This window comes from Gorilla gorilla, chromosome X (assembly GCF_029281585.2).
Source record: "Gorilla gorilla gorilla isolate KB3781 chromosome X, NHGRI_mGorGor1-v2.1_pri, whole genome shotgun sequence".
Lineage (NCBI taxonomy): Eukaryota > Metazoa > Chordata > Mammalia > Primates > Hominidae > Gorilla > Gorilla gorilla.
In genome coordinates this window covers 9,695,850-9,723,231 of record NC_073247.2, presented here as the reverse complement: position 1 = coordinate 9,723,231, position 27,382 = coordinate 9,695,850, and the positions used below count along the sequence as shown (strand labels likewise).

The 27,382-nt window shown below is 60.1% G+C and overlaps 1 protein-coding gene across 3 annotated transcripts in view; it reads left to right on the top strand.

Moving 5' to 3' along the window:
• The window catches only part of LOC115933253 (serine/threonine-protein phosphatase 2A regulatory subunit B'' subunit beta), a 52,903-nt gene extending 26,400 nt beyond the window's left edge, over positions 1–26,503 (top strand). For all 3 annotated transcript variants that reach the window (XM_055376904.2, XM_055376905.2, XM_055376906.2), the window contains exons 3-13: positions 13,248–13,351; positions 13,605–13,707; positions 14,008–14,082; positions 14,522–14,608; positions 15,090–15,246; positions 17,235–17,283; positions 17,746–17,835; positions 18,692–18,867; positions 20,227–20,345; positions 20,413–20,519; positions 25,950–26,503. In XM_055376904.2, the coding sequence (XP_055232879.1) occupies positions 13,248–13,351; positions 13,605–13,707; positions 14,008–14,082; positions 14,522–14,608; positions 15,090–15,246; positions 17,235–17,283; positions 17,746–17,835; positions 18,692–18,867; positions 20,227–20,345; positions 20,413–20,519; positions 25,950–26,100 (1,218 nt within the window). In that variant the 3' untranslated portion in view covers positions 26,101–26,503. The remainder of the gene's footprint in view (positions 1–13,247; positions 13,352–13,604; positions 13,708–14,007; positions 14,083–14,521; positions 14,609–15,089; positions 15,247–17,234; positions 17,284–17,745; positions 17,836–18,691; positions 18,868–20,226; positions 20,346–20,412; positions 20,520–25,949) is intronic.
• The last annotated feature ends 879 nt before the right edge of the window (positions 26,504–27,382 follow it).

Below are 27,382 nucleotides of genomic sequence, written 5' to 3'. Positions count from 1 at the left end.
AGAGCCCCAGAGCCTCGGTGCACGGTACATGTGAGCCCCTCAGGGTGAGGCCCCTGCCCCTCAGCCCTCTCCAGCTCTGCAGCTGTGAAGGGGGTCCTTGGGAGTGAGCAGGTTTTTGTTTTTTGGGTTTGCTTGTTTGTTTTGAGACAAAGTCTTGCTCTGTCGCCCAGGCTGGAGTGCAGTGGTGTAATCTCGGCTCACTGCAACCTCCACCTTCTGGGTTCAAGTGATTCTCCTGCCGCAGCCTCCCAAGTAGCTGGGACTATAGGTATGCACCACCATGCCTGGCTAATTTTTATATTTTTAGTAGAGATGGGGTTTCACCATATTGGCCAGGCTGGTCTTGAACTCCTGACTTCAAGTGATCTGCCTGCCTCGGCCTCCCAAAGTGCTGGGATTACAGACGTGAGCCACTGCACCTGGCCAGTTTTTGTTTTTTTAACTTATTAATACAGTCTATTAAATGAGTTGGTTTTGGGATGTTAAACCAACCTTGCATTCCTGGATAAATTCCGCATGGTCGCTGTGTCTCATCTTTTTTATATGTTGCTGGATTCCAATAATTTTGCAACTGGATTCACAGAGAAGACAGTGCTTGGTAGTTTTTTTGTGAGTACTTTGTCTGGTTTTGGTTTTTAGGGCAATACGGGTCTGAAAGAACACATTAAGAAGTGTCCCCGCCCTTTTTCTATTAGAGATTGTGTTTTTAAAGTATTTTAAAAAGTTTTGTTTTATAAATATGTAAAATCCTCCATGGTTACAAAGTGAACACTAACAAACCAGACACATTCAGATAAGTCCAGGTTCTGTCCCTGTCTGTGCTGTTTCTACCCCGGAGGTAATAGTTTCCATAGCTTTGGTTTATCCTCTTATTGTTATTTTAGCTTTTAATATGAGCAATTACATACAAATATGTGTATGAGTATGAACATACATACTTCTTGCATTTCTTAGAGAAAAATTAGCATGATGTTGTACACTTGCATATTTGTTTTTGCTAAGTCACTCCGTATTTATAGAGGTGTCCCTGTCTTGTACAGCAGTGTGGGGCCATGAAAGGACCAGATAAGTCACAACCATGCAAAACCATCTTCCAGTAAAAATTAGGATCATTCTATAATCATTTTTGTTGAAATATTAGAAACTTTCTTACAGTCGGTTGCAAACATGTAGTGAATGAAAAGAACTAATATTTACCTAGTATACTGTAATTTAAAACACCAGAAACATTAAGAATTGTTTTATCTCTCAGTAAAAACTTGCCAAAAGTAGTTACAGCAGTGCCATCTCCTTGTCCCGTGTGGAGTGAGCACCTGCTCCGTGCCCTGGCAGACTCTCTCGACTGAACACGCCTTGCTCAGCTTCCGCGTTTTATCCTTGGTGCTCTTGAAGTTGTGGGGTATCTCTGAGAGTTCCTTCACTGGGAGGTCTCTTTGCTGGCATTCCGTCTGCTGGGACACCGTCATCCTTTTCAGTACAGCCTTCGTTGTGTGGAGAACTCACCCTCGCCGAGTGCGCCCGGCCTCACCCACAGGGTCTCTGCGTGCCTCGGGCTGGGTCAGTCACCTCTTTTGCAGCTCACGTGCTGCGTCCGCTTCGGGTCCTACAAAGCCGCTCGCGCAGCCTAGTGAGGTTCCTGCATGGGACCCATGCATTCCCCTCAGTGCTTCCCCGCCACGGTGCCTCCCCCCACACGGTGGTTCCCCACCATGGTGCCCCCCCCGCCCCACACACGGTGCTTCCCCGCCACGGTGCCCCCCAACACGGTGCTTTCCTGCCACGTCGCCCCCCCCCCGCCCCCCCACACACACAGTGCTTCCCCGCCATGGTGCTTCCCCGCCGTGGCGCCCCCCCCCCCCCACGGTGCTTCCCCGCCATGGCGCCCCCCCCCACGGCGCCCCCCCCAACACGGTGCTTCCCCGCCTCAGTGCCCCCCCCTCCCCATGGTGCTTCCCCGCCGCGGCGCCCCCCCCCCCACGCTGCTTCCCCGCCACGGCGCCCCCCCACCACGCGGTGCTTCCCCGCCGCGGTGCCCCCCCCCCCACGGTGCTTCCCCGCCACGGTGCCCCCCCACCCCACCACACGGTGCTTCCCCGCCTCGGCGCCCCCCCCCCCCCCCGCGTGGTGCCGCCCCCCACAGCGGCCCCCCGCCCCCCCCCCGCGGTGCTTCCCCGCCTCGGCACCTGGTTCTCACGTGCGCGCTTCATGTCGTTTTCCTTCCAGGACTCAGTTCTCAGTGTCACCTCGCTTCCACGCACAGCAGCACTGGCCTTGGTGGCCGTCTAAGGTAGTGAGGCTTTAAGACTTGAAAGAACTCGGTCCGTTGGCTGGACGTCACGTTTGGTGGTAAAAAGCAAGTTTTCTCGTTGTCTTTGATGCCCCAGAGAAGCAGGGTGACCTGGGTGTGACCCAGCGGGGCAGGGGAGAGCTCTGAGACTGAAGTTGTGTGGCTTGCAGTGTCTGCACCGCTGGGAGTCCGAGAGACACCTCCACGGGCCCCACTGTCCCTGCACGCACCGACCCGGCCCTGCAGGCGGAGAGCATGGTGCTCGGACACCCACGGTGACTGTGGGCAGAGGCCAGCAGGGTGTGCACTGTCGCGACTTAACGCACCTGCGCTGTGGCGGCAGAACCCTGTGAGCGTCCAGCCTGTGTGGGGGCCGCAGGCAAACTTCAGCTTCCCCGAAAGGCCGCTGAGCCTGTCTCAGTGGCGCCCAGCTCGCCGCCATGTGCAGATGTGCGTCCACGTCTCCATCGTGTGCCTTTGGGACGGTTTTCTGTGAGCCGAGCCCCCGGCCCAGGGGACGAACGAGTAGGGGTGTCGCTGCCGTTTGGAGTTCTCCCCGTCGCGTGAGTGACTGAGCGAGGGCCTGGAGTCACAGCTCCACACGCGTGTTGTCAGGCGGGTGGACTTTGGCCGGAGGCTGCTTGAGAACTCACGTCTGAGGGGACTTTGAGTTTGATGAGGGGGGTCCCCCCGTGGATCGTAGCCGTGGCCGTGCAGTGAGGTCCGTGTGCGCCTTCTCCTGGCCCGGTTCTTCCTGTCTGTGTGAGTCAGGGCTGATCTCATACATCATTTCCTCCCTTTCATCATTTTCACTCCTCTGTGTTTTCTCTGAAGCCGTTTGAGACAGAATCATCAGCTCCTTCCCCTCCACCAAACTCCACCCCCTAGGCTGCCCCCACAGGAAAACACACCTTTCTCTTTGTTAATTTCCTTCAAACGTTGTTGGCTAATTCAACGTTTTCATTTATTGAGACTATTTTGATGATTTACATGTTTTCTAAAACAATTTTTTGCATAACTTAGAAATTTCTTGCTCTAAAGCTTTTGTCTTGTATGATTTACAAAATCTTGATCGTATCTGCATCATATATAGACACTTTCTTGACAGAATCATTTATTTCTGGTTCCTTTCTTGATCCGTCATGCTACACAGTAACGTATATCTCTTTCAGTAACCAGCTGTCAGTGTTACAGATTATTTCAGTTGTTTCCCTCATGAATTTCTACGGTCATCTTTTTTACATACACTTCCTTCTGTCATTTTTTTTAGTTTATTGAATAGTTTTTTGTTTTGTCAGCTGTATTGTCATATAATTACACACCCTAAGATTCACCAATTTTAAGTGTGCAATTTGATCCGTTTTGGTAAAGCACATACCTGGGTATCCACCCCCACAGGCAGGACCGGCCGTTTGTCACCTGCCGCGGGTGTCCCCCGTGCCTCCTTTTGCACCTCCTTTTGTGCCTCACCAGTCCCCTCTTTTCTCCCTGGCCCGGGCCAGCCGCAGATGTGCTTCCGGTCGCTGTAGCTTTGCCTCTCTTAGAATTTCACATGAGGACTCTTGGAGCATTTTGTCTGTGGTTTCTCACTTCTTCCTGGCAGCACCTTTATTTTAAATTTTATTTTGAATGGACAAGTAATATTTGTGTATACAGGGTACAGCAAGATGTTTCGCTATGTGTGTGTTGAGGACTGATTAAGTCCTGTGGTGTGGATACTGTGGGGCTATAGCTGTGTGGCTGGCCAAGGCGTGTTTACCGTGGGGCTCCCGTGTGGCTGGCCGGGGTGTGGATACTGTGGAGCTCGCGTGTGGCTGGCTGGGGCGTGGTGTCCGTGGGGCTCGCTGTGTGGCTGGCAGGGTGTAGTTGCCATGGCGCTGGCGGGGTGTGGATACTGTGGAGCTCACTCACGTGTGGCTGGCCGGGGCGTGGTTACCGTGGGGCTCGCTGTGTGGCTGGCCGGGGCGTGGTGTCTGTGGGGCTCGCTGTGTGGCTGGCAGGGTGTGGATACTGTGGAGCTCCCGTGTGGCTGGCCGGGGCGTGGTTACTGTGGGGCTCGCCGTGTGGCTGGCCGGGGCGTGGTTACCGTGGGGCTCGCTGTGTGGCTGGCAGGGTGTAGTTACCATGGAGCTGGCGGGGTGTGGATACTGTGGCGCTCATGTGTGGCTGGCCAGGGCGTGGATACTGTGGGGCTCCCTATGTGTCCCTGGCCGTATGGGCAGTTTCTTTTCTATCACTGAGTAGCTTCTGCTGTGTGTGTGCTCCATCTCTCCCCTGTTCCGGGGTCGATAGACGTCTGGTTGCTTTGGTTTTTGCCTGTTGTGAGTAAAGCTGCTGTGTGTCTGTGCACTGATTTATGCAGACGTGCTTGTGTTTTCCTGAGGTGATTAATACCGCAGAGGTGAGCTCTGCCTCATCTGGTGGCCACATGTTTAGTTTTGTAAGAAGCTATAAAACTGCTTCCAGGGCCCAAGAGTGGTGGCTCACTCCACTAATCCCAGCACTTCGGGAGGCTGAGGTAGGCAGATCACCTGAGGTCAGGAGTTCGAGGCCAGCCTGGCCAACATGATGAAACCCCATCTCTATTAAAAATACAAAAACTAGCCAGGTATGGTGGCGGACGCCTGTCATCCCAGCTGCTCGGGAGGCTGAGGCAGGAGAATCGATTCAACCCGGGAGGCAGAGGTTGCAGTGAGCCAATATCGCAGCACTGCACTCCCGCCTGGGCAACTAAGCAAGACTGTGTCTCCAGGCAAAAAAAAAAAAAAAACAAAAAACAAAAAACGTGCTTCCGGGGTGGCCCTGAGTGACGCGTTTCCAAGCAGCAGCGTTGACCCCTGCGGGCACGTGGCCACACGCTTTGCCTTTAGCCGTTCTGCGTGTGTGCAGGCGTCCCGTCCTGGCTGCGCTCCTCATTTCCCTGATGTACGTGTTGACCACCTTACGTGTTTCTTTCTCATCAGTTTGCCTTTTTTTCATTTTGGGGCAGCTGTGTTGAGATATAACTGATGTGGGATGCATGGTGCGTGTGGAAGGTGCAGTTCAATGAGCTTTGACGTCCGTACCCACCCATGAAACTATCCACAGCACCAAGACAATAGGCGTCCCTGCATCCTTGCGCTTGAGCGGGCACGTGCGCTGGACTTTTCTCTGCTGCTTTCTGACGCGCACCTGCCCTCATCCCACGCTACCTCAGGCCACCTTTCTGTCAATATAGATTAGCCAGAATTTTCTAGAATTTTATGTAAACAGAATCAGACAGCAGGCACTTTTTTTATTATGGGAAAATTCACATAACAGAATTCACCACCGTAACCATTTGGAGCACAGAACTCGGAGACGTTTGTTGCATATACAGCACGGTGTTCCGTGTGCGTGCGCGGAGATCGCGTGGTGTTCCGTGTGCGTGTGCGGAGGGCCGGATCGCGTGGTGTTCCGTGTGCGCGTGCAGTTCCACTTCCGGCTTTCTGGGGAACCTGCACGCTGTCTTCCCGAGTGGCTGCACCGTTGTTCGTTCCCACCGTGTGAATTTTAGAACCGGCCCCTCCATGGCTACGACAGCCTGCTGGGATTACGTCGGCATCCTGTTGACTCTAGATGAACTTGGAAGAATCTTGACCATATTGAGGCTTCCGTCTCATGAACGCGGTCCAGCTCTCCCTTATTTCAGGCATCTTTCAGTTCTTTCAGTACGCCTCGTAGTTTGGTCTTGTTCGCGGTTCATCACATTGATACCCAAGCATTTCCTGTTTCTGATGACACTGTATGTGGCATTTTTTTACTTTAATATGATTGTCAATTGTGAATGTTGAGAAGCACTGTTAGTTTTTATATGTGGACTTTGCATTTTCTGACCAAGTTTAACTCAGTCATCAGCTCTACCAGCTCAACCTTTAAGTCCAGCAGAGTCTAACGCACGGTCAGGTCATCTTCAGGTGAGCACAGTTCAGCCCTTCTCTTCTCGTCTGCTTCTGTGTCTCCTCCCTGACTTTCTGTACACAGGCTCGGCCCGCCCGTGCAGTGCTGGAGAGCTGTGGAGAGCACGCCCCTTCCCGCCTCGGGCTCAAGTCGTCCCTGACGCAACGGCCCTGCCTGGCATCCTTCATCAGACTCAGGAGGCCCCTTCCCTTTTGGTTCCTTGTTCGCTGGGAGCTCTTGTTTTTTTTTTGAGACAGGTTCTCATTCTGCCCCCGGGCTGGAGTGCAGTGGCATGATCTCAGCTCACTGCAGCCTCCACCTCCTGGGCTCCAGTGATCCACCCACCTCAGCCCTCCCGAGTAGCCGTGACTACTGGCACCCGCCACCACACCTGGCTGATTTTTTCTTTTTTGATAGAGACAGGGTTCTGCTATGTTGTCCAGGCTGGTCTGGAACTCCTGGGCTGGAAGGGTCCTCTTGCCTCAGCCTCTCAAAGTGCTGGGATGATGACGGGCATGAGCCACCGCACCTGGCCTCAGTTTTACTTTTTAAAATTATAAAAGTGCCTTGAAGTTTGTCCGGGATGCTAGGTGTGTATTTCTGCGTGTATTGAGGGGGAAGTGAGGTTTTCCTTTGGTCCTGTAAAAGGTGAATGGACCTGAGTCTGAGTGTGAAGGCAGCCCCGGTCCCTGGGTGAGCCCCCGGTCTTTGGGTGAGCCCCCGGTCTTTGGGCGAGCCCCCGGTCTTTGGGCGAGGCCCTGGTCTTTGGGTGAGCCCCCGGTCTTTGGGTGAGCCCCTGGTGTTTGGGCGAGGCCCCGGTCTTTGGGTGAGCCCCCGGTCTTTGGGTGAGCCCCCGGTCTTTGGGCGAGGCCCCGGTCTTTGGGTGAGCCCCCGGTCTTTGGGTGACGCCCCTGGTCCCTGGGTGAGCCCCGGTCTTTGGGTGAGCCCCCGGTCTTTGGGTGACGTCCCTGGGTGAGCCCCCGGTCTTTGGGTGAGCCCCCGGCCCCCGGTCCCTGGTCCACCACACGGTGTCACACTTCTCCTATGTGTTGGGTCCACATTGCCAGGCCTCGCAGGGGTTGCATCTGCGCTCATGAAGCACTGGCCTGCGGTCTCCTTTTCTTGTGATAGCTTCGTCTGCTTTAGCATCGGGGGGATGCTGGCCTCGGAGAGCTGCCTGGAAAATGTCCTTTAGAATTCATTTTCTGGAGCCATTTGTTTAGAATGGGTGTTATTTTTATTTGAATGTTTGGTAGAACTCATCAGTGAAGCCATTTGGGACAGAGTTTTCTCTGTGGGAAGGTTATTAACGACAGCATGAATTGTTTCAATAAACACAGGCTGTCTGTATCATCTTTTCTCTTTTTTTTTTTGGAGACAGAGTCTTGCTCTGTCACCCAAGCTGTAGTGCAATGGCACCATCTCACCTCACTGCAACCTCCACCTCCTGGGTTCAAGCAATTCTCCTGCCTCAGCCTCCTGAGTAGCTGGGATTACAGGCATGCGCCACCACACCCGGCTAATTTGTGTATTATTAGGAGAGACGGGGTTTCTCCATGTTGGCCATGCTGGTCTCGAACTCCTGACCTCAGGTGATCCACCCGCCTCGGCCTCCCAAAGTGCTGGGATGACAGGCGTGAGCCACCGCACCCGGCCACTGCCACCCACGTTTAGACCATCGGATCTCACAAGAACTCAGGATTACGAGAGCAGCGAGGGGGCTGTCCACCCTCGTCACCCAGTCACCCCCCAGCAGAGCCCTGCTCCAACACTCAGGATCACAGTTCCCCGTGAGACTTGGGTGGGGGCTCCGAGCCACAGCCCACCGCTGGTTCACGTGACCCTGAAGACTCCTCCGGCTCCGCGATGTCGCTCGCTCACGTAGCTCGGCAGCGTGTTCACATCTTTACGTGTCTGCAGATCGTCCTCTTGTCCCGTCACCCGCCGAGGAACGCGTGCTGAACTTGCCGGCCGTGCTTGTGGCGTCCTCCTCTCTCCTCTCACATCCGTCGGTCGGTGTCGGCGTGCCCAGTGCGACTGTAGACGCTCGGGACTTTGTCCGCCTCGTGAGCGCCCCCCTCAGCAGCACCATCACGTGGGCCTTGGGGCCGGTGGTGTTTCCTGCTCAGGGAGCTACTGTGAGGTCAGCAGAGCCATAACGGAATAGGGTTCAGCAGTACACGGGCAGACGATCCACACAGAGCAAGGTGTGTGAGTCCCACACGCGTGTGCTGAGCGAGGGAAGCCAGGTCTAAAAGTCCGCAGATGGCCGGGTCCCGTTGCCGTGTCCTGGAAAAGGTGAAACCGGAGCCACGGGGAGGAGGCCTGGGGGCCGTCGCCATAGCGGGGTGCAGAGGGCCGGAAGGGACTGTCAGGGCTGGCGGCCTCGTTCCCTGTCCTGGCCGTGCGGGTGGGCGTGCCGCTGCATTGCTGGGCCCCACAAGGAGTCGGTCTTTCTGTGTGTCGATCACGAAAAGACTTAAAAGTCGGATCAGGGTATCTGATGTTTTATTCCCTTTCCAATAAGGATTTTGTAACATTCAGGTAAAATTGCTTTCCTTTGTATCGTTTGCATTTTAGAGTTGATTATCTCCATTTACTTCAGGATTTTTTAAAATTATGAGCTAATTCGTTTGGAGGTAATTTTCAGGTTTGGTGTGGTGGGGGGACTGTGTGCCCAGCACTCTCCCGCTCAGTTCTCATCCCCCAGACGCCGGGGGTGCAGCTGTCTCTGGTTGCAGTGTCATCCCTGTAGTCCCAGCACTTTGAGAGGCCAAGGCGGGAGGATGGCTTGCGGCCAAGGGTTCCAGACCAGCCTCGGTAACATAGTGAGACTTCACTGTAGAAATTTTAAAAAATTACCCAGGCATGATAGCGCGCACCTGTGGTCCCAGCTACTTGGGAGGCTAAGGTGGGAGGATTACTTGAGCCCGTGAAGCTGAGACTGCACTGAGCTGTGATCACACACTGCACTCCAGCCTGGGCAACAGCAAGACCGTGTCTCGAAAAAAAGGTAAAATAAAAAATGGATCACGCTGTGATCACACACTGCACTCCAGCCTGGGCAACAGCAAGGCCGTGTCTCAAAAAACAAGTCGAATAATAAATGCATCACGCTGTGATCACACACTGCACTCCAGCCTAGGCAACAGCAAGGCCGTGTCTCAAAAAACAAGTCGAATAATAAATGCATCACGCTGTGATCACACACTGCACTCCAGCCTGCAGGTCTGGACACACTAGACGCTAGCCCGTAGGGCTGGATAGATCTGATGCTCCATCCCTGCCAGTGGGTCATGACGGTGAGTCTTGCACACGGTGAGGAGCACAGATGTGAAGGCTCACACATCCCCCCATCCCTGGGTGTTGAGCGCTTGGGGTTTGAAACCTGCCCGGCCTGTGAGCCAGAATGGTCTCATGAGGTCAAAAGCGTGGGACTAGCACCTGCCCGAGGGCCCGGTGCTGCACCCGGCTCGTTCCCTCCCACCGCACCGGGATGCCCTTCCAGGTGGCCAGGGCCGAGCTCCGTCAGGATCCTCATCACGGGAGCCGGCACGTGCCTGTGCGTCCTGCAGGGCCCGGCCCCTCCAGCTGCACACGGCTGCCTTCGAGTCATCCACAGGTGCGCCAGCCAGAGAGCGTCCTTTCCCATAGCCGCACTACAATCCCCGCTGTGGCGCGCAGCCCCCTCCGCAGTCCCCCACGCCTCCCGTGGTCACTCCCGCCCTGCACCTGTCAGGACGACTCTGCCACAGTTTATTCCTCCAGTCCCTGCTCTCACGTCCGGCTCCTCTCGCCTGGGGCACCGTGAACCAAGCAGCCGACGTCCCCATCCGTGCAGGCTCTCACGGGCATGGGCCCTCTTCCCACTGGTGTGCTTCTGGGAGGACGGATGTCCTGGCCGGGCCACGGGGCTTTATGCTCAGCCGCCCCGTGGGCCGCTTTCCCGGCAGCTGCGCGGCGTCCCGGTTCCCCCAGCAACGCGGAGGACACCCAGCTGCCTGGCAGCCTCGCGGGGCCTGGCGTCTTCAGTCCTTTTTGTCTCAGCCGCGCGTGTCATATTCTTGTTGCCACCTCTCCGTGCCCCGTGAACCCTGCCCTCGCCAGCGCCAGTGCTGGGCGCTTCCCCTTGTCTACGGCCGCCGTGCACCCCTCTCCGGAGGGCAGTGCATGTCCAGACTCGGTCGTGTTCGGGCCTCTTTCTCACTGATGCTTAAAATTCTGCCTCTGAGTCCCTCGTCAGAATCTCGCCTTGCAGAGACATTTCTCCCTCTGCGTCATGTCCTGTCATGGTGTTCACCGTGCTGGTAGCTGACCCTGAGTCCTGCGCTGGGGCGGTGCAGCGGTGCTCTCTTCCTTCAGGGAGTGCACGTGTGTCCCGTGAAAGAAACCTTGGCCACGACAGAGCCGTGCAGCGTCCCTCGTTTCCTTCCAGGAGGGCCGCTGTTTGGCCTTTCACCCTTCGGGCTGGGATCTCCTGGTATTCAGTTTGTGTGAAGTGTGTTTGCCTGTGGATATTCCACGGGGCTCTGTCCCAACTCACTTCCTTCCCTTGCTCTCTTAGGCCACCGGTGCCTGATGGAGACTGACTGAGTCTTCATTACTCTGACTTTACAGGAAGGGTTGAAACCGGGCAGTGGGACTTATATCCACCAACTTGGTCCCCCTGCGAGTTCTTTTGTGTTCCCTGGTAAGTTTTCACATGAGCCTGTCCGTGTATACTACAGACCCCAAAACAACAGGCCCTCGGTGCATGTGGATGGGGATTGCTGGACTCTGTGGGTGGGGATCGCGTGGACTCTGGGTCAACAGTCGTCTGGAGGAAATTGCAGTCTGTGAACTCAGCAGTGAGGTCCACCTCACCACGTTGAGGTCGTCTTTGATTTCACCCAGCCGTGCCCTGCAGTTTGCTTTGTAGACACTGTGTGTGATTTTTGTTCCATTTTTTCGTAGGCTGATTTTTCATGCTCTTGATAGATGGCATTATTGAAGATTTTATTTTTAGTTGTTTGTTGCCAGTATATTGAAATAATTTATTTTTGCATATTGTCCTTGGATCCAGCAACTTTGCTGAAGATACTTATTAATTCCCGTATTTGGTAAGCGTTTGGATTGTCTACACATTGTGTTGCTCGTGAATTATGACGGTTCTGACTCTTCCTACCCGTCGCGATATCTTTCAGCCTTTCCCTTGCCTGCTGCCCTGGCTCGGCCGTCCAGGCGGCCTTCGTGGTGACACTGTCCTCTTGTTCCCAGCACAGGGAGGAAGTGTTTGTGTGTCATCGCTGTCTGAGCAGCTGGGGTGTTTCGTAGAGGCCCTTTGTCTGAGAGCATTCAGGCTGCTGTCACGAAACACCATAGCCCGGGCAGCTCGTCACCAGCAGACATTTACTCTTCACACGTCTGCAGGCTGGAAGATCTCTGTGTGGCAGAGTGGTGCCTGGTTCATCGACGGCGCCTTCCCGCTGCGTCCTTACGGGGTGGAAGGGGCGAGGGAGCTCTCTGGGGTCCCTTAGAAAGGGGACTCATCGCATTCATGAGGTCCCACCTCCCAACACCATCGCCTCGGGGGAGAGGATTTCAGCACGTGGATCTTGGGGACCCAGGCATTCAGGCCATAGCACCCTTTATGAGAATAAGAGTGTCCCTCCTGATTCTGGTTTCCTGGTCTATTATGATTTTTCAGTTATTGCCGAGTTGGACTTGCTACTGTGTGTTCTGTGTGGGATTTCTGCCTCTGCTCTCCAGTGATAACTGGCCTGTGACTTCCTGTGTCCCTGACCGCGTCCAGGCTGTGCCAGCCTCGGAATAGGCACTGGGAAACGCCCCTCGTTTTTCTTCTCCAGGGGAATGCATGTGTGATTTCTTCCTTCAATGTTTGGTCGACTCATGGGAGCAGCCTTTGGGGGCTGGAATTTTCTTGGTGGGACAGTTTTAAATTATGGACACAATTTCTTGCAGAAACAGCTCTTTCAGATTTTCTATTGTAGTTTATTTTTTGACTTGTTCATCAGGGAGTCTGTTTCACCAGTCATCTGACTTATAGGCATAAAGTGATTCATGAGCATCCACTATCTGATATTTGTAGGATCTGTAGTTACAGCTGACATGGCTAATCTGTGTTTGCTCTCTTTTTTTTATTTTTTTTTTTTTTGAGACAGAGTCTCTCTCTGTCACCCAGGCTGGAGTGCAGTGGTGTGATCGTGGCTCACTGCAACCTCCACCTCCCAGGATCAAGTGATTCTCCTGTCTCAGCCTCCCGAGTAGCTGGGATTACAGGCGCCTGCCACCATGCCAGGCCAATTTTTGTGTTTTTAGTAGAGACGGGGTTTCACCATGTTGGCCAGGCTGGTCTCGAACTCCTGACCTCAGGTGATCCACCCCCCCCCCGCCCCCCCGCCCTCCTAAAGTGCTGGGATAACAGCCATGAGCCACCGCGCCCAGCCAGGGTTAATTAATTTTTAAGAAATCTTTCAAATCATCGAGTTTTGATTTTCTTGGTTTTCTGTTACTATTTACTTTTCGTTCCATCTGTGCCATGTATTTGTTCCTTTGGGGCAGAAGCGTAGACGATCGATTTTAAACTTTCCTTCCTCACGCGTGTGTTTAAGGCTGTGAACCTGCCGTGGGTCGCTGCTGTAGGTGCGCCCCACACATTCCATGAGATGTTTCTGTCGCCGTCCGATTCACCGCGTTGCCTGGCCGACGGGGCCATTTATTCCCGTACTTACTGGTTCTTAGTACCTGCCGCTTGATTTCCAGACGCTGGGGATGCAGCCGCCTCTGGTTACAGTGCCCACGCGTGGTCTGTGGTCAGGGGAGACTGCGTGCCCGGCACTCCCACGCTCGGCTCCGATGACTGTTGGAAGGCTGGAGCAAAAGCCACGTTGAGTTTGCAGACGCCCAGACGGGCCTCGCTGAGCGTGCTGTGTCTTTCTGCAGCAGAGGGTCTCTGGGCGGCGTCGGTCAGGCGCGAGGTGCGCAGCAGGAGCACGGGCGTCCAGGGCCCGCTGACTGCCCACTCCTGCCCTCTCTGCCCCAGGCCTGCGGCTGTCCCCTCTACTGGAAGGGGCCGCTCTTCTATGGCGCCGGCGGGGAGCGCACGGGCTCCGTGTCCGTCCACAAGTTCGTCGCCATGTGGAGAAAGTGAGTCCTGGGCTGGGCAGGGGGCTGTGTCGGGAGGGCGGAGGCGTCCCCGGGTCCCCGTGGTGCCAGGACGGGAGCCCCCTGCGGCTGCCGCAGTGAGAGGAGAAACCCTTGTATGGGCACAGGCCCGGCCATCGTGTGCTGCCACCTGCCACGCACCACGTGGAACACCACGCATGTGTTCCACCCTGCGTCTGCGGGGTCGAAAGCCACCCCTCTGTGAGGGTGGCGCCCAGTCATCCTGTCCTTCCAGAATCCTCCAGAACTGCCACGACGACGCGGCCAAGTTCGTCCATCTGCTCATGAGCCCCGGATGCAACTACCTGGTGCAGGAGGACTTTGTCCCCTTCTTGCAGGTGAGAGCCTGCGTCTACACCACAGGCCTTATCCCTCACGAGAGGGCTGGCGTCTACACCATATGCCTTATCCTTCACGGGAGGGCCCGCGTCTACACCGCACACCTCATGGGAGGGCCCGTGTCTACACCGCATGCCTCACGGGAGGGCCCGCGTCTACACCACACGCCTCATCCCTCACGGGAGGGCCCGCGTCTACACCGCACACCTCACGGGAGGGCCCGCGTCTACACCACACGCCTCATCCCTCACGGGAGGGCCCGCGTCTACACCGCGCGCCTCGTGTCTTGCCACCCGCAGGACGTGGTGAACACGCACCCGGGGCTGTCGTTCCTGAAGGAGGCGTCCGAGTTCCACTCGCGCTACATCACCACGGTGGGTCCCCAGCGGAGGGGCCGTTGGTTCCAGCGCGGGGCGCGGGTGTTTCTGCAGCGGCCGCCGCGGGGCTTCTGCGGACGGGGCGGGCGGGGCCCGGGGGTCCTGAGCTTCCGGAGGAGGCGGCCGCGCCCTGGGAGGGTCTCCGCCCGCCCGGGAGCCCGGTGTTGGGGGGACTCTGGTTTTCCGGGGTGGCCGCGCCCCCTTCCCACCTGTCCTGGGCCCGTGTAGCTCCGGGGCGTCCCCGGCCAGACCCTCCCCGCTTTCCGTGGCCTGGGGCGGCGCCTCCCGCAGGGCCCTTCCCGCTGCCCCCGCCTGTGCCCTGGCGGACCCCGTGCGGCTGAGACCAAGGCCGCGCCCCTCTCCCGGCTCCCGGTCTCCGTGCGGGGCGAGGCTCCTGGGGGTCTGCGCACCCACCGCACTGACGGCGCCCCCGCAGGTCATCCAGCGGATCTTCTACGCCGTGAACCGGTCCTGGTCCGGCAGGATCACCTGCGCCGAGCTGCGGAGGAGCTCCTTCCTGCAGGTGCGGAGCGGCCCCCTGTCCCCTGCCTTGTCCTACCCCTCCTACCTCCACTCCCTTCCCTCCCCCCTCCCCCTTCTTCCCCCTGCCCCCCACTCCCATCCCCACCCCCACCTCCACCGCGCTCCCAGCCCACCCCCAGGCCTGTGAGCACTGGAACCGCGCCGCCTGCGGTTGGGGGTCGACGGTTGATCTAGGAGGCGGGTGGGGCCGTACTGGGCACCACCCTGAGGGGGAGCGGAGCCCTGACTCCCCCAGAGCGGCCCCCACCCCCACGCCCGCCTAGGGAGCCGCCCCCATGCTGGAGCTCCCCCCACCGCAGAGTTGCCCCCACTCGGAGTGTCCCCCGGCCCCAGCTGCCCAGTCCCCCCCACCCATGGAGCGGCCCCGCCCCGCCCAGCCTTCCCTGCCCCGCCCGCAGCCGGGCGGACTTGGGGCGTCCCCGCAGAGGCCCCGCGCTCAGGCCGCCTGGGTCCTTTGGCAGAATGTGGCGCTGCTGGAGGAGGAGGCGGACATCAACCAGCTGACCGAATTCTTCTCGTACGAGCATTTCTACGTCATCTACTGCAAGTTCTGGGAGCTGGACACGGACCACGACCTGCTCATCGACGCGGACGACCTGGCGCGGCACAATGACCACGGTGCGCGGGGGCACAGGGGCGGGCGGGGCGCGGGGACACCGAGCACACCCTTCTCTCAGGGCCTGCGGGTCTGCAGCTGCTTCTCCTTCCGCACTCCCCGCTCTGTGTCGGCAGCTGCCTCTCCTTCCCCAGTCGCCTCGCCGTGTCTGGGTCCCCGCGTGCGCCCCTGCCCGAGTCCTCTGCCTGCGGGCGTCTACAGGGTCAGTGTCGGCCGCTGGTCCTGAAGCTCCTGGCCCAAGGGCCAGCAGCGCTGTGGGGCTTCCTTGTTAACACCCGAGCAAGGGCGGGCAGACCACACGCCTTCCCTCAGGAGCTCCAGGTTCCAGCCCCCAAGGCCTGGAGCAGTTTCCATCCAATCCCGGGCTAGGTGGAGCCCCAGGCTTAGAGATCCTTCAAATACCTCCGCGGGAGCCGGTGCCGCCCAGGTGTCCTCACAGCAGCCACCGCCTCCCGGCCCCTCTAAGAGTCATCCACACTTGCAGCAACTCAAAGCGGCCTGTGGCCTGTGGCCTGTGGGGCTTGAGTTTTCTAAAGGATTCCTTTAAGTGTGCTTTTTATCCCCAAAAAACCATATGACCAAGACCGTTTCCGAATTACGGTGGCATCTGTTGTGTGTGGTCAACTCATATATGCCTGGTTCCCCGAAAGTGAGCTGCACCCGTCTGCGTCTCCTGGGGCTGGTCCTGGGTCGCGTGGCCGCAGTAGATCCCTGCGTCCGACGCACCTGAGCAGAGGTAGCATTCCCTGGATTTGTCCTGCGCTCAGTTCAGGGAGCCACCTGCGCCCTGGGCCCCTACCTAGCCACGAGGAGAGCACAGCTCCACAGCGCCGGCCCGTGTGGCCTGAGCCAGCACCTGCACAGCTGGGACTCGGCACAGAAGCAGGCGCTCACTGTCCCTGTGAACCGCCGTCCCGGCCCCAGCTTTCCGCGTTCCTCTGGAGCCCACTCTCGGTCCCAGGGCAGGATGCCGTGTGCGGCCGGGCTGCGCTGTTTCTCACGCACTGCGGCCTGAAGCGGGGGGCACCTTGGCTCGTGCATCCCAGGGACACCGGTGACCGCAGGGATGGCCGCCCAGGCTGCGGGACCTTCTCGTGGCGGCCCGAGCTGACGGCGACGGTGCTTTCACTCCCGCCTCTCGTTGGTGAGGTCTCCCTCCCGACTCCTGTTGGTGAGGTCTCACTCCCGCCTCCCGTTGGTGAGGTCTCACTCCCGCCTCCCGTTGCTGAGGCCTCACTCCCGCCTCCCGTTGCTGAGGTCTCACTCCCGCTCCGCCTCCCGTTGCTGAGGTCTCACTCCCGCTCCGCCTCCCGTTGCTGAGGTCTCCCTCCCGCCTCCCGTTGCTGAGGTCTCCCTCCCGCCTCCCGTTGCTGAGGCCTCACTCCCGCCTCCCGTTGCTGAGGCCTCACTCCCGCCTCCGGTTGCTGAGGTCTCCCTCCCGCCTCCCGTTGCTGAGGTCTCCCTCCCGCCTCCCGTTGCTGAGGTCTCCCTCCCGCCTCCCGTTGCTGAGGTCTCCCTCCCGCCTCCCGTTGCTGAGGTCTCCCTCCCGCCTCCCGTTGCTGAGGTCTCACTCCCGCCTCCCGTTGCTGAGGTCTCCCTCCCGCCTCCCGTTGCTGAGGTCTCACTCCCGCCTCCTGTTAGTGAACCTTTGGTTGAAACGTGTTTGTTTCCGTGATCATACTCGAGGTCTCTCTCCCTCTGAATGCTGAACCTTTGAGGCCTGAATATTCTGCTCTTTACAAGTCGGTCTTGGAGCCGCGGTCAGCTTTGCGCTCTGTGGATTTTAAGCTGGACTTGGCTGTGCTCGACGGGAAAGCGTGGTGGGCCCCCAGGAGGGGCCGTGCAGGGGCATCGGGGCTCCGGGGCTCTCCCAGACCCAGGCCTCCTCTCAGCATTTCGGTCCCCACCGCATCCAGTCTCGGCTCTGGGGGGTGGTGACGTCGGGGCCGAGGCACGGTGCGGGCTGCCCATCAACCCCATTCCTTTCCAGCCATTTCTACCAAGATGATCGACAGGATCTTCTCAGGAGCAGTCACACGGTACGTACGGCTCAGGCGCTTGACGGCAGCCATTGCCCCTTGGAGGACCCGGGTCCCTCTCATCGTTGTCTGACATGAGCTTTTCATGTCCCAACAGCGAGTGGCTGTCACCCCAGGCCCTGAGGAGGGGGGCACGTGTCTCTGTCACGTGAAACCCTAGTGGGGGCGGGTGGCACAAGACTCTGTCACGCGAGGTCTGAGTAAGGGGGTGGCCCAGGCCCCAGGTCGGGGGTTCTTGTCGGGTGCTGGGCCTGAGTGAGCAGTAACGAAGGTGCACTCCTGACTCCGCCTGGATCTGGGGGAAGCCCTCTGGCCACGGGGCCTCCACTTCCTCCCTGGAGGGGCAGGAGGAGGGCCGGGCCCGGGGGGCTCCCCTCAGTGAGGGGCGTGGGCAGGGGCTCCGTTCCTGTGAAGCTCTCGCTGACATGCATCTTCGTCTCTCCATCCTGGCATTGGATCTAGAGGCAGAAAAGTGCAGAAGGAAGGGAAGATCAGCTATGCCGACTTTGTCTGGTTTTTGATCTCTGAGGAAGACAAAAAAACACCGACCAGGTGGGTTCCTGCTGCGGCGTGCGTTTGTCCCGGTGGAGGAGCCGGGAGCCGCCCATGTGACATGTGTCCCCAGGCGGATGCCTGCAAGCCCGGTGGGGGCTGCACGGCACAGGGGGACACGTGCACGCCCGGTGGGGGCTGCACGGCAGAGGGGGACTGTGCACGCCCGGTGGGGGCTGCAGGGGGCAGGGGACGGGGATGCGTGCGCACCCGTTGGGGGCTGCAGGGGGCAGGGGACGGGGACGCGTGCGCACCCGGTGGGGGCTGCAGGGGACGCGTGCGCGCCCGGTGGGGGCTGCAAGGCACAGGGGGAACGCGTGTGCGCCTGGTGGGGGCTGCAGGGGACAGGCGGACGCGTGCGCGCCTGGTGTGGGGGCTGCAGGGGACAGGCGGACGCGTGCGCGCCTGGTGTGGGGGCTGCAGGGGACAGGCGGACGCGTGCGCGCCTGGTGTGGGGGCTGCAGGGCACAGGGGGACGCGTGCACGCCTGGTGGGTGGCTGCCCCAGGGGCTGCAGGGCACAGGGGGACGCGTGCACGCCTGGTGGGTGGCTGCCCCAGGGGCTGCAGGGCACAGGGGGACGCGTGCACGCCTGGTGGGTGGCTGCCCCAGGGGCTGCAGGGCACAGGGGGACGCGTGCACGCCTGGTGGGTGGCTGCCCCAGGGGCTGCAGGGCACAGGGGGACGCGTGCACGCCTGGTGGGTGGCTGCCCCAGGGGCTGCAGGTCACGGGCTGCCCCAGGGGCTGCAGGTCACGGGCTGCCCCAGGGGCTGCAGGTCACGGGCTGCCCCAGGGGCTGCAGGTCACGGGCTGGGAGGGCCTAGGGCAGGGGCTGACAGAGCTCGCCGTGCCGCAGCATCGAGTACTGGTTCCGCTGCATGGATCTGGACGGGGACGGTGCCCTGTCCATGTTCGAGCTCGAGTACTTCTATGAGGAGCAGTGCCGAAGGCTGGACAGCATGGCCATCGAGGCCCTGCCCTTCCAGGACTGCCTCTGCCAGATGCTGGACCTGGTCAAGCCGAGGACTGAAGGTGATGCCCCGTGAGGGCACGGCCCAGGGTGAGGGGACGTTCCTGTGAGGTGCTGTCCCTGCTGTGAGGGGACACTGGGAAAGGGTCACTCCTACTGAGTTTGTGACGAGGGCCAGCACCACAGGTGCCTAGTCTCACAGTGCGAGAACCTCCTATTCGGGGCGTCGACGCCCCCCGAAGGTGACCTGGAGAACCTAGGGCCGGAGCTCACTGGGGACGTCGGCCCTGGGCTGAGGGAGCAGTTGCCACGTTCGTGCTGATGCCGCACAAGGCGGTCCTCCCCTCTCATCCCCCCGTCTCTCCTCCCCCCGTCTCTCCTCCCTTCTCACCCCGCCCCGTCTCCTCCCCTCTCACCCCGCCCCGTCTCCTCCCCTCTCACCCCGCCCCGTCTCCTCCCCTCTCACCCCGCCCCGTCTCCTCCCCTCTCACCCCGCCCCGGCTCCTCCCCTCTCACCCCGCCCCGGCTCCTCCCCTCTCACCCCGCCCCGGCTCCTCCCCTCTCACCCCGCCCCGGCTCCTCCCCTCTCACCCCGCCCCGGCTCCTCCCCTCTCACCCCGCCCCGGCTCCTCCCCTCTCACCCCGCCCCGGCTCCTCCCCTCTCACCCCGCCCCGGCTCCTCCCCTCTCACCCCGCCCCGGCTCCTCCCCTCTCACCCCGCCCCGGCTCCTCCCCTCTCACCCCGCCCCGGCTCCTCCCCTCTCACCCCGCCCCGGCTCCTCCCCTCTCACCCCCCCCGGCTCCTCCCCTCTCAACCCCCCCCGGCTCCTCCCCTCTCAACCCCCCCGGCTCCTCCCCTCACCCCGTTCCCCCCGCACCATCGCCCCAGCTCCTCCCACCCACCCCCGTCCCCTCTAAGGCAAAGGGGAGCCCCACCGTCCACGCCGCCTGGCTTCCTTCTGCATCTCAGAATCCAGCTCTGGGACTTTCACTTTGGAAATGGCTCTGAAGCCCGGGCACCGCCCTGCCGCCCTGCCCCTCCCTGGCCGTGGGGCTCCTCCTGCTGCTCAGTGTCCCCGGGACACCCTCTGGCCTCTGTCTGCACGGGGAGCTCCGTTCTCTGGAATTTCAGATCCAGGGTCGCCCCTGCTGGCCGCGCCTCCCAGCTCCACGTCCCAGTCCACGCGTCCTTGGGGCACTGGTGGCCCCTAGCCACCTCCGCGTCACGGCCTCCCACGCCTCAGTCCCCACCCAGAACCGGGACAGTCGCGTGTCCGCCTTTCATGTCAAACACGTGGCGTGAGAGCCCGGAGCTTCGTGCCGCGTCCTTAAGCACGTGTGACAGGACGCACGCACCCCACACCCAGGCCCCGAAGGTGAGGCCGGGCTCACGCGCCTTGGACGCACTCCCCTCCCCGCAGGGAAGATCACGCTGCAGGACCTGAAGCGCTGCAAGCTGGCCAACGTCTTCTTCGACACCTTCTTCAACATCGAGAAGTACCTCGACCACGAGCAGAAAGAGCAGATCTCCCTGCTCAGGGTGAGTGCGGCGGGCACGCGGGCTGGGCCGAGCCACGCCGTGTACATAACCCTTGTGCTTCCTCCAGGACGGTGACAGTGGCGGCCCCGAGCTCTCGGACTGGGAGAAGTACGCGGCCGAGGAGTATGACATCCTGGTGGCCGAGGAGACCACGGGAGAGCCCTGGGAGGACGGGTGAGTGGGGGGACGGGTGAGTGGGGGGACGGGAGAGTGGGGGGACGGGAGAGTGGGGGGACGGGAGAGTGGGGGGGACGGGAGAGTGGGGGGACGGGAGAGTGGGGGGACGGGTGAGTGGGGGGACGGGTGAGTGGGGGGACGGGTGAGTGGGGGGACGGGAGAGTGGGGGGACGGGAGAGTGGGGGGACGGGAGAGTGGGGGGACGGGTGAGTGGGGGGACGGGTGTGTGGGGGGACGGGTGTGTGGGGGGACGGGAGAGTGGGGGGACGGGAGAGTGGGGGGACGGGAGACGGGAGAGTGGGGGGACGGGAGACGGGAGAGTGGGGGACGGGAGAGTGGGGGGACGGGAGAGTGGGGGGACGGGAGAGTGGGGGACGGGAGAGTGGGGGGACGGGAGAGTGGGGGGACGGGAGAGTGGGGGGACGGGAGAGTGGGGGGATGGGAGACGGGAGAGTGGGGGGACGGGAGACGGGAGAGTGGGGGACGGGAGAGTGGGGGGACGGGAGAGTGGGGGACGGGAGAGTGGGGGGACGGGAGAGTGGGGGGACGGGTGTGTGTGCAGCCGGGGGATGCGGGGCCAGTGAGGTGGGGCGTGCGGACATGGAGGGGCGGGTTGAGACCTGACACGGGGCCGGTGAGGTAAGGACAGCCACTGACGGGGCCGGGCCTCGGTGCAGTCTCCCTGCGGCACCCCCTGTTTACCGCAGCTCAGTGGCGGGACCCGGGAGCCCCCCGCCCGTTGTCCCCCACGTGGGGTTCTGTGATCCTGGGCGCGAGGCTTCGCACATCAGGCCCAGCACGGGGAGGCCGAGTCGAGACGTGTTTCCCCAACGACGTCTGTCCTTATCCCACGGCTGGCACCTGCCGGGCAGGCTGCGGGGCCCATGGCCATTCCAGCCCCCACTTCGGCCTCAGCCATGGAGGCCCCAAGAGGCCACGGGCTGGTTGTTTTCTCACAGAGCGTGAGGGTTCTTCGTGTCTTCAGGATACAAACCCTTCGTTTGCGACGTGTTCGCCTTTTTCCCAGTTTGTGACGTATGTTTTCACTCCCTCTTCACATGGTGTCTCGGAGATGTTCTCAATTTGGAGGAGGAGACACTGACTGGTTATTTTTACAGCGGTGTTTTTGGTGTCATATCTAAGAATTCGTTCCTGAATCCAAAGCCACAAAGATTTTCCTCTGCGATGTTTTGCGTTTTGGTCTGGGGTCCGCTTGAGTAACCTTCCCTGTGGGGTGTGAAGCTCGGATTGAGGTTCCCCTTGTGGTATGTGGGTGTCTGACTGCCCTAGCACCAGCTTTGCAGGCTGCAGCGTTGCCTCGGCATTGTGACTGTGCCGTGTGCAGGCTGCGTTCCGGAACCTTCCTCCGTCCCACTGCTGCACGCGTCTGTCCGTTCCCGCGGCAGAGCTGACTGTGGTGAGAAGCCTCCGACTCGGGCACCGTGGGGAACTGTCGGGGCCATTCTGGTGTTGGGCTGCCTGTGTGTGAATCTTAGACTCAGCCCGTCCTTGCTCTGCCGTCCCGTGGGAACGTGTGTTGGACTCTGACGTGGTGAGCGCGGGTCCCGAGACCACGTGGACTGTGGCCCCCACCGGCCTCCCGGGGTGCACGCTGGAGCGATGTGGTCACTTTTGCCATCCTGTGCTGAGCTGCTCAGTGCTGCTTCTGTCCCGTGCTATGTTGGCTATTCTGGTTTCTTTGCCTTTGTATGAAAACACATGAGAATAAGCTCCTTCAGGCCGGGCGCGGTGGCTCATGCCTGTCATCCCAGCACTTTCGGAGGCCGAGGCGGGTGGATCACGAGGTCAGGAGATCGAGACCATCCTGGCTAACATGGTGAAACCCCGTCTCTACTAAACATATAAAAAATTAGCCGGGCGTGGTGGCGGGCGCCTGTAGTCCCAGCTACTCGGGAGGCTGAGGCAGGAGAATGGCGTGAACCCGGGAGGCGGAGCTTGCAGTGAGCTGAGACCGCACCACTGCACTCCAGCCTGGGCGACAGAGCGAGACTCCGTCTCAAAAAAAAAAAAAAAGCCAGGGATGGTGGCACACACCTGTAGTCCCAGCTACTCGGGAGGCTGAGGCAGGAGAATGGCGTGAACCCAGGAGGCGGAGCTTGCAGTGAGTGGAGATCGTGCCACGGCACTCCAGCCTGGGCAACAGCGAGAGCCTGTTTAAAAAAAAAAAAAAAAGCCAGGGATGATGGCACACGCCTGTAATCCCAGCTACTCGGGAGGTGGAGGTTGCCGTGAGCCAGGATCGCGCCACTGCACTCCAGCCTGGGCAACGAGAGCGAAACTCCATTTCCAAAACAAAAACAAAAAGTCTGAACTTTTGAGTGAGATCTCGCTGAGTGAATGGATCCCTGTGGGCCCAGCTGCCATCTTCATAGCCGCGGGAGGCCCAGTCCACGGGCACCGTCCGTGTCTCGGCAGGATTTTTGTAGCTTTCCGTGTACACTTGATGCGAATGTTCTGAGACTTCTGAGTGTTTCCTGACGTTTTCCTGTCGTCAACGGTGCTTTTAAGGTTCCCGTTTCCAGTTGTTTGTTGCTAGCATATAGAATTTATTGACCTTGTGTTTTGCACGTTCATGAAACGCACTTACTGGATCTCAAAGCTCTGTCGGTTCTTTGGGGTTTTCTGCGTGGACAGCCCATGTCTGTCAGTGGGTCTGTTTCTCGTCTTCCTTTTCACCCCTCTGTGTACGTTACTTCCTTTTCACCCCTCTGTGTACGTTACTTCCTTTCTCTTGCCCGCTGCACGGCCTGGAACCCGCAGGGTGATGTGGTGGATGTCAGGGCAGACCACGGCCAGCCTTGAGTGAGCCCTGCTGGTTTGTGTGCCGTCCTCGTTCCCAGTCCTGGGGGACGTCTCCCCTCACGCAGCGGTAAGCACGCTCATTGGCGAGGATGTCCTAGCCTGTTCCTGGTCTGCGGGGGCTTTTTCTCACAGTGGGGGCCGAATTTCTCAGATGCTTTCGCTCCGTGGTTCCTCTGTGTGTCCATACAGCGAGTTACACCGAGTCATTTTCAGCCAGCCTCGTGTTCCCAGGATAGATCTTGCCGAGTCATATGTTATCCTCACATATTACTGGATTCTCTTTGCAGAGATCATCTGTAGTAGTTTATTATTTTTTTTGAGACAGGGTCTCACTCTGCCACCCAGGCTAGAGGGTGGTGGCGGGATCTCAGCTCACTGCAGCCTCAACCTCCTGGGCTCAAGCGGTCCTCCACCCTCGGCCCCCTGAGCACCCGGGACTACAGGACTGTGCCTCCATGCCCAGCTAATTTTTTGGTTTTTTAGAGACAGAGTCTTGCCATGTTGCCCGGGCTGGTCTCAAACTCCGGGGCTCACATGATCCTCCCACCTCGGCCTCCCAAAGTGCTGGGATTGCAGGCGTGAGCCACCGCGCCCGGCCAGTGGCTTTTCTCGGTCTGGCTTTGGTATCAGAGTAATGCTGGCTTATGGAATGGGGGGCAGTATTCTCTCCCCTTAGTTTCTGGAAGAGTTTGTATAGAGGACCTGTTACTTCTTCCCTAAATCTCTGGTAAATTCACCAGTGACCCCAAGTGGGCCTGGTTTTCTTGTTTTGTTGGTTTTTTTTTGTTTTTTTTTTTTTTTGAGACAGAGTTTCACTCTTGTCACCCAGGCTGGAGTGCAGTGGCGCGATCTCTGCTCACTGCAACCTCCACCTCCTGGGTTCAAGCAATTCTCCTGCCTCAGCCTCCCGAGTAGCCGGGACTACAGGCGCACACCACCACCCCCGGCTAATTTTTGTATTTTTAGTAGAGACGGGGTTTCCCCATGGTGGCCAGGCTGGTCTCGAACTCCCGACCTCATGTGATCCACCCGCCTCGGCCTCCCAGAGTGCTGGGATTACAGGCACACGCCACCACACCAGGATAATTTTTGTATTTTTAGTAGAGACAGGGTTTCTCCATGTTGGCCAGGCTGGTTTCGAACTCCCGACCTCAGGTGATCCTCCATCCTCGGCCTCCCAAAGTGCCGGAATTACAGACGTGAGCCCCCGCCCAGCCTTGAGTGAGCTTTGCTGGTTTGTGTGTTTCAGAAACTTGCCCGTTCCCATCAGTGGGTTATTGTTGGTATTTCCTGCTCGTGACTCTGATGTCTGCAGAATCCAGTGATAGCGTCTCTCACGTTCCTGATACTGACTTGTCTGTGTGTGATCAGTGAGGCGAGGGGCCGACGAGGTTCACTCCTCTTCCCAGGGAACCACGGGTGTTTCTCCCCTTTGTTCTGCTGTTTTCCTTGAGTATCTTCAGGCAGCGACATGGGCCACGGACACCGCAGCCCGCGGCCTTCTCATTTTGGTGCAGCTCAAAATAGTTTCTGGTTACCGTTGGGTTCCCGACCCACGGGTTCCATGGACGTGCATTTTAACCCCTGCTCTCCCATCAGCTGCCCCGTCCGATACCTGCCAAGCAGCACAGGGCCCCCGCGGCCCACCCTGGGCCGTCTGTCCTGTGTGTCTGTCCTCCTCGTGGTCATTGTTTGCACACTGGCTCTGACCTGGCAGCCAACCTCTGGGTCCCCACAACTTCCCAGTCTCTGCCTTCTCCTGTCGGACACCCTAAGGCAGCCGTGGCCCCCAGACCTAGCCTGGATGGGTGTGCGCCTGTCCCCACCACCGTCTCTCACCTCTGCTCCCCACCTGACCAGAGTCCACCCCCACGGCCGCCCGGCTTTGTGTCCGCAGCACAGCCAGCAGCACGCTGGGGTCGACTGCCTTCACCGTGTCCACGCCTGCTCCGGCAGTGGGAGCTCAGGTCCGTGGGGGTGACCGCGGGGAGCTCTATGCCAGGCTGTGGGGGGCGTCTTGGAAAGCAGAGGTGTCCCCACAGGATCTCTGAGCGTCTGTGTGGTCGGTGGCCGCGCTGGGTTCCCCGGAGCAGTGCCCGACGTCACTGCCGAGACCTTAAGGGAAGGCGCGCGTCCAGTCCTCGCACTGCTGCGTGTTCTGCTCAGAACGGAAGTGGTGGCCTCCATGGGGAGTTTCTGTGTTTTGGGAGAATGTGTCTAAACCGTGGTCCCGTGTGGACACCGTGACCCAGTTGTAAACACAGGCCCCCGTGCAGCTCGGAGGCTGCCCTCTGAGAGTCGCCGTCGTATCGCTCTGGGGAAAAGACGCGCCCGCCCGGGTCCTCTGTGTGGAGCTCACGCCTGGGGCTCCGTCCCGTCCTGGGTGGGTTTTCACCTGCACCGCTGGCCCCTCCCCCGGGAGCGTGCGTGGAGCCGGCGTTCTCAGCCAGGAGCGCGTTGCTGGCTCAGCGGCTGGAGCTCGAGGTCGGCTCAGGGGACTGTCTCGTGCTGGAGGTTGGCCGCCGAGCAGCCTGCGTTTCCCAGAAAACGGCCCAGGGCCCGCTCCGCGCCACTGGCCACGTCTTCACCATCCCCTCGTTGCAGGTTCGAGGCCGAGCTCAGCCCTGTGGAGCAGAAGCTGAGTGCGCTGCGGTCCCCGCTGGCCCAGAGGCCCTTCTTCGAGGCGCCCTCACCGCTGGGCGCCGTGGACCTGTACGAGTACACGTGTGGGGACGAGGACCTGGAGCCGCTGTGACGCCGCCGCGGGGCCGCTCCCCACGTGCCACGGCCACCACCGGGACACCGCGGCTCGTGTAAAAACTGTTGTGGAAAATGAGTGCGTTTGTACGGGATGATAAATTTTTATTTATTCACAGAAGCGTGTTGAGGGCCGCGGTGGGTTCGTGGCTGGACCTGCCCAGAACTCTGCGCCCGGGGGACACGTAGGGCCGCTGGTGAATGGGACGGGTTCCCACAGGGACACCCTCCGGCACTTGCCGTTCCCGACCCGGCCTCCGTTCTGGGGCCTGCGTCTCTGGAAAGGGTCCCTGTGGGCACAACGGTGACCGGCGGCTCCCGGGCGCCTCAGTCCTGGACGGGAGCCTCCGCCACAGGCTGTGTGAATGTTTTGTGTAAATGTACAAAAGCGTTTCTGGAGATCGCGCTTGTGTGTTTGAACGTTTGGAGGAGTTTCAGCCACGGGCTCAGCTCCGTCCAGGATTTACAAGCGTCGGTGCTGGAGGGGGACCGCGGCCACGCCAGACGCCTCGGGGTGCAGCCTGGGCCTCTCTGCGGGGGCCCCCTCCCCAGCCAGGGGGACCCCACCCTCGGGCCATTCCCTCCCGGAGCCACGGACCCAGGCCCCGTTCCACAAACGACCCCAGAAGGAAGGAGCCCGCGCCGGAGTGGGGACGTCCACACCTGGGAGACACCTAAATGAGGGAGTTCGGAGGCCCCACCAGGAGGAGCCCCGTGTGCAGGGGAGGCCACAAGCACCCCAGGGGCACCCAACACGGATGAGCCCAGGCCCAGCTCTGCTCCCTCCACAGGCAGGGGAGGGTCACAAGTGGTGACCATGGGAACAACCCCGTCCTCACACAAAACACTCCCTCAGGAAACGGAGATGGCAGCGTCCACACAGCAGGGCAGGGCAGCCCTGTGCACTTGGGGAGGGGAGGGCAGGGCCAAGCCGGGACCACCCCGAGAGCAGCACACACACCCCGTTCATCCAACGGCAGCCGTCGCTGTGAAGGTGGACGCACAGGGTGGTCCCGTGACCCCTGAGGAGAGACTGCGGGGGCTCCAGGTGGTGGGTAGACGAGGCACCACCTCCCAGGGGAATGGCCGCTGTCCCCAAGGTGTCAGTGTGTCCCGGACGCCCCCACCTGGGTCTGCGAAGGGTCAAGACCCCCAACAGGACAGGTGCAGGGCAGGAGGGTCCGACTGTGGCTGCTGCAGGGAAATGACACCAGGAGCCACGGCCTGCAGGGCCCACCCCGCCCCCATCCCCGAGCTCCGGGGAGCCCCTCTGGGAGACC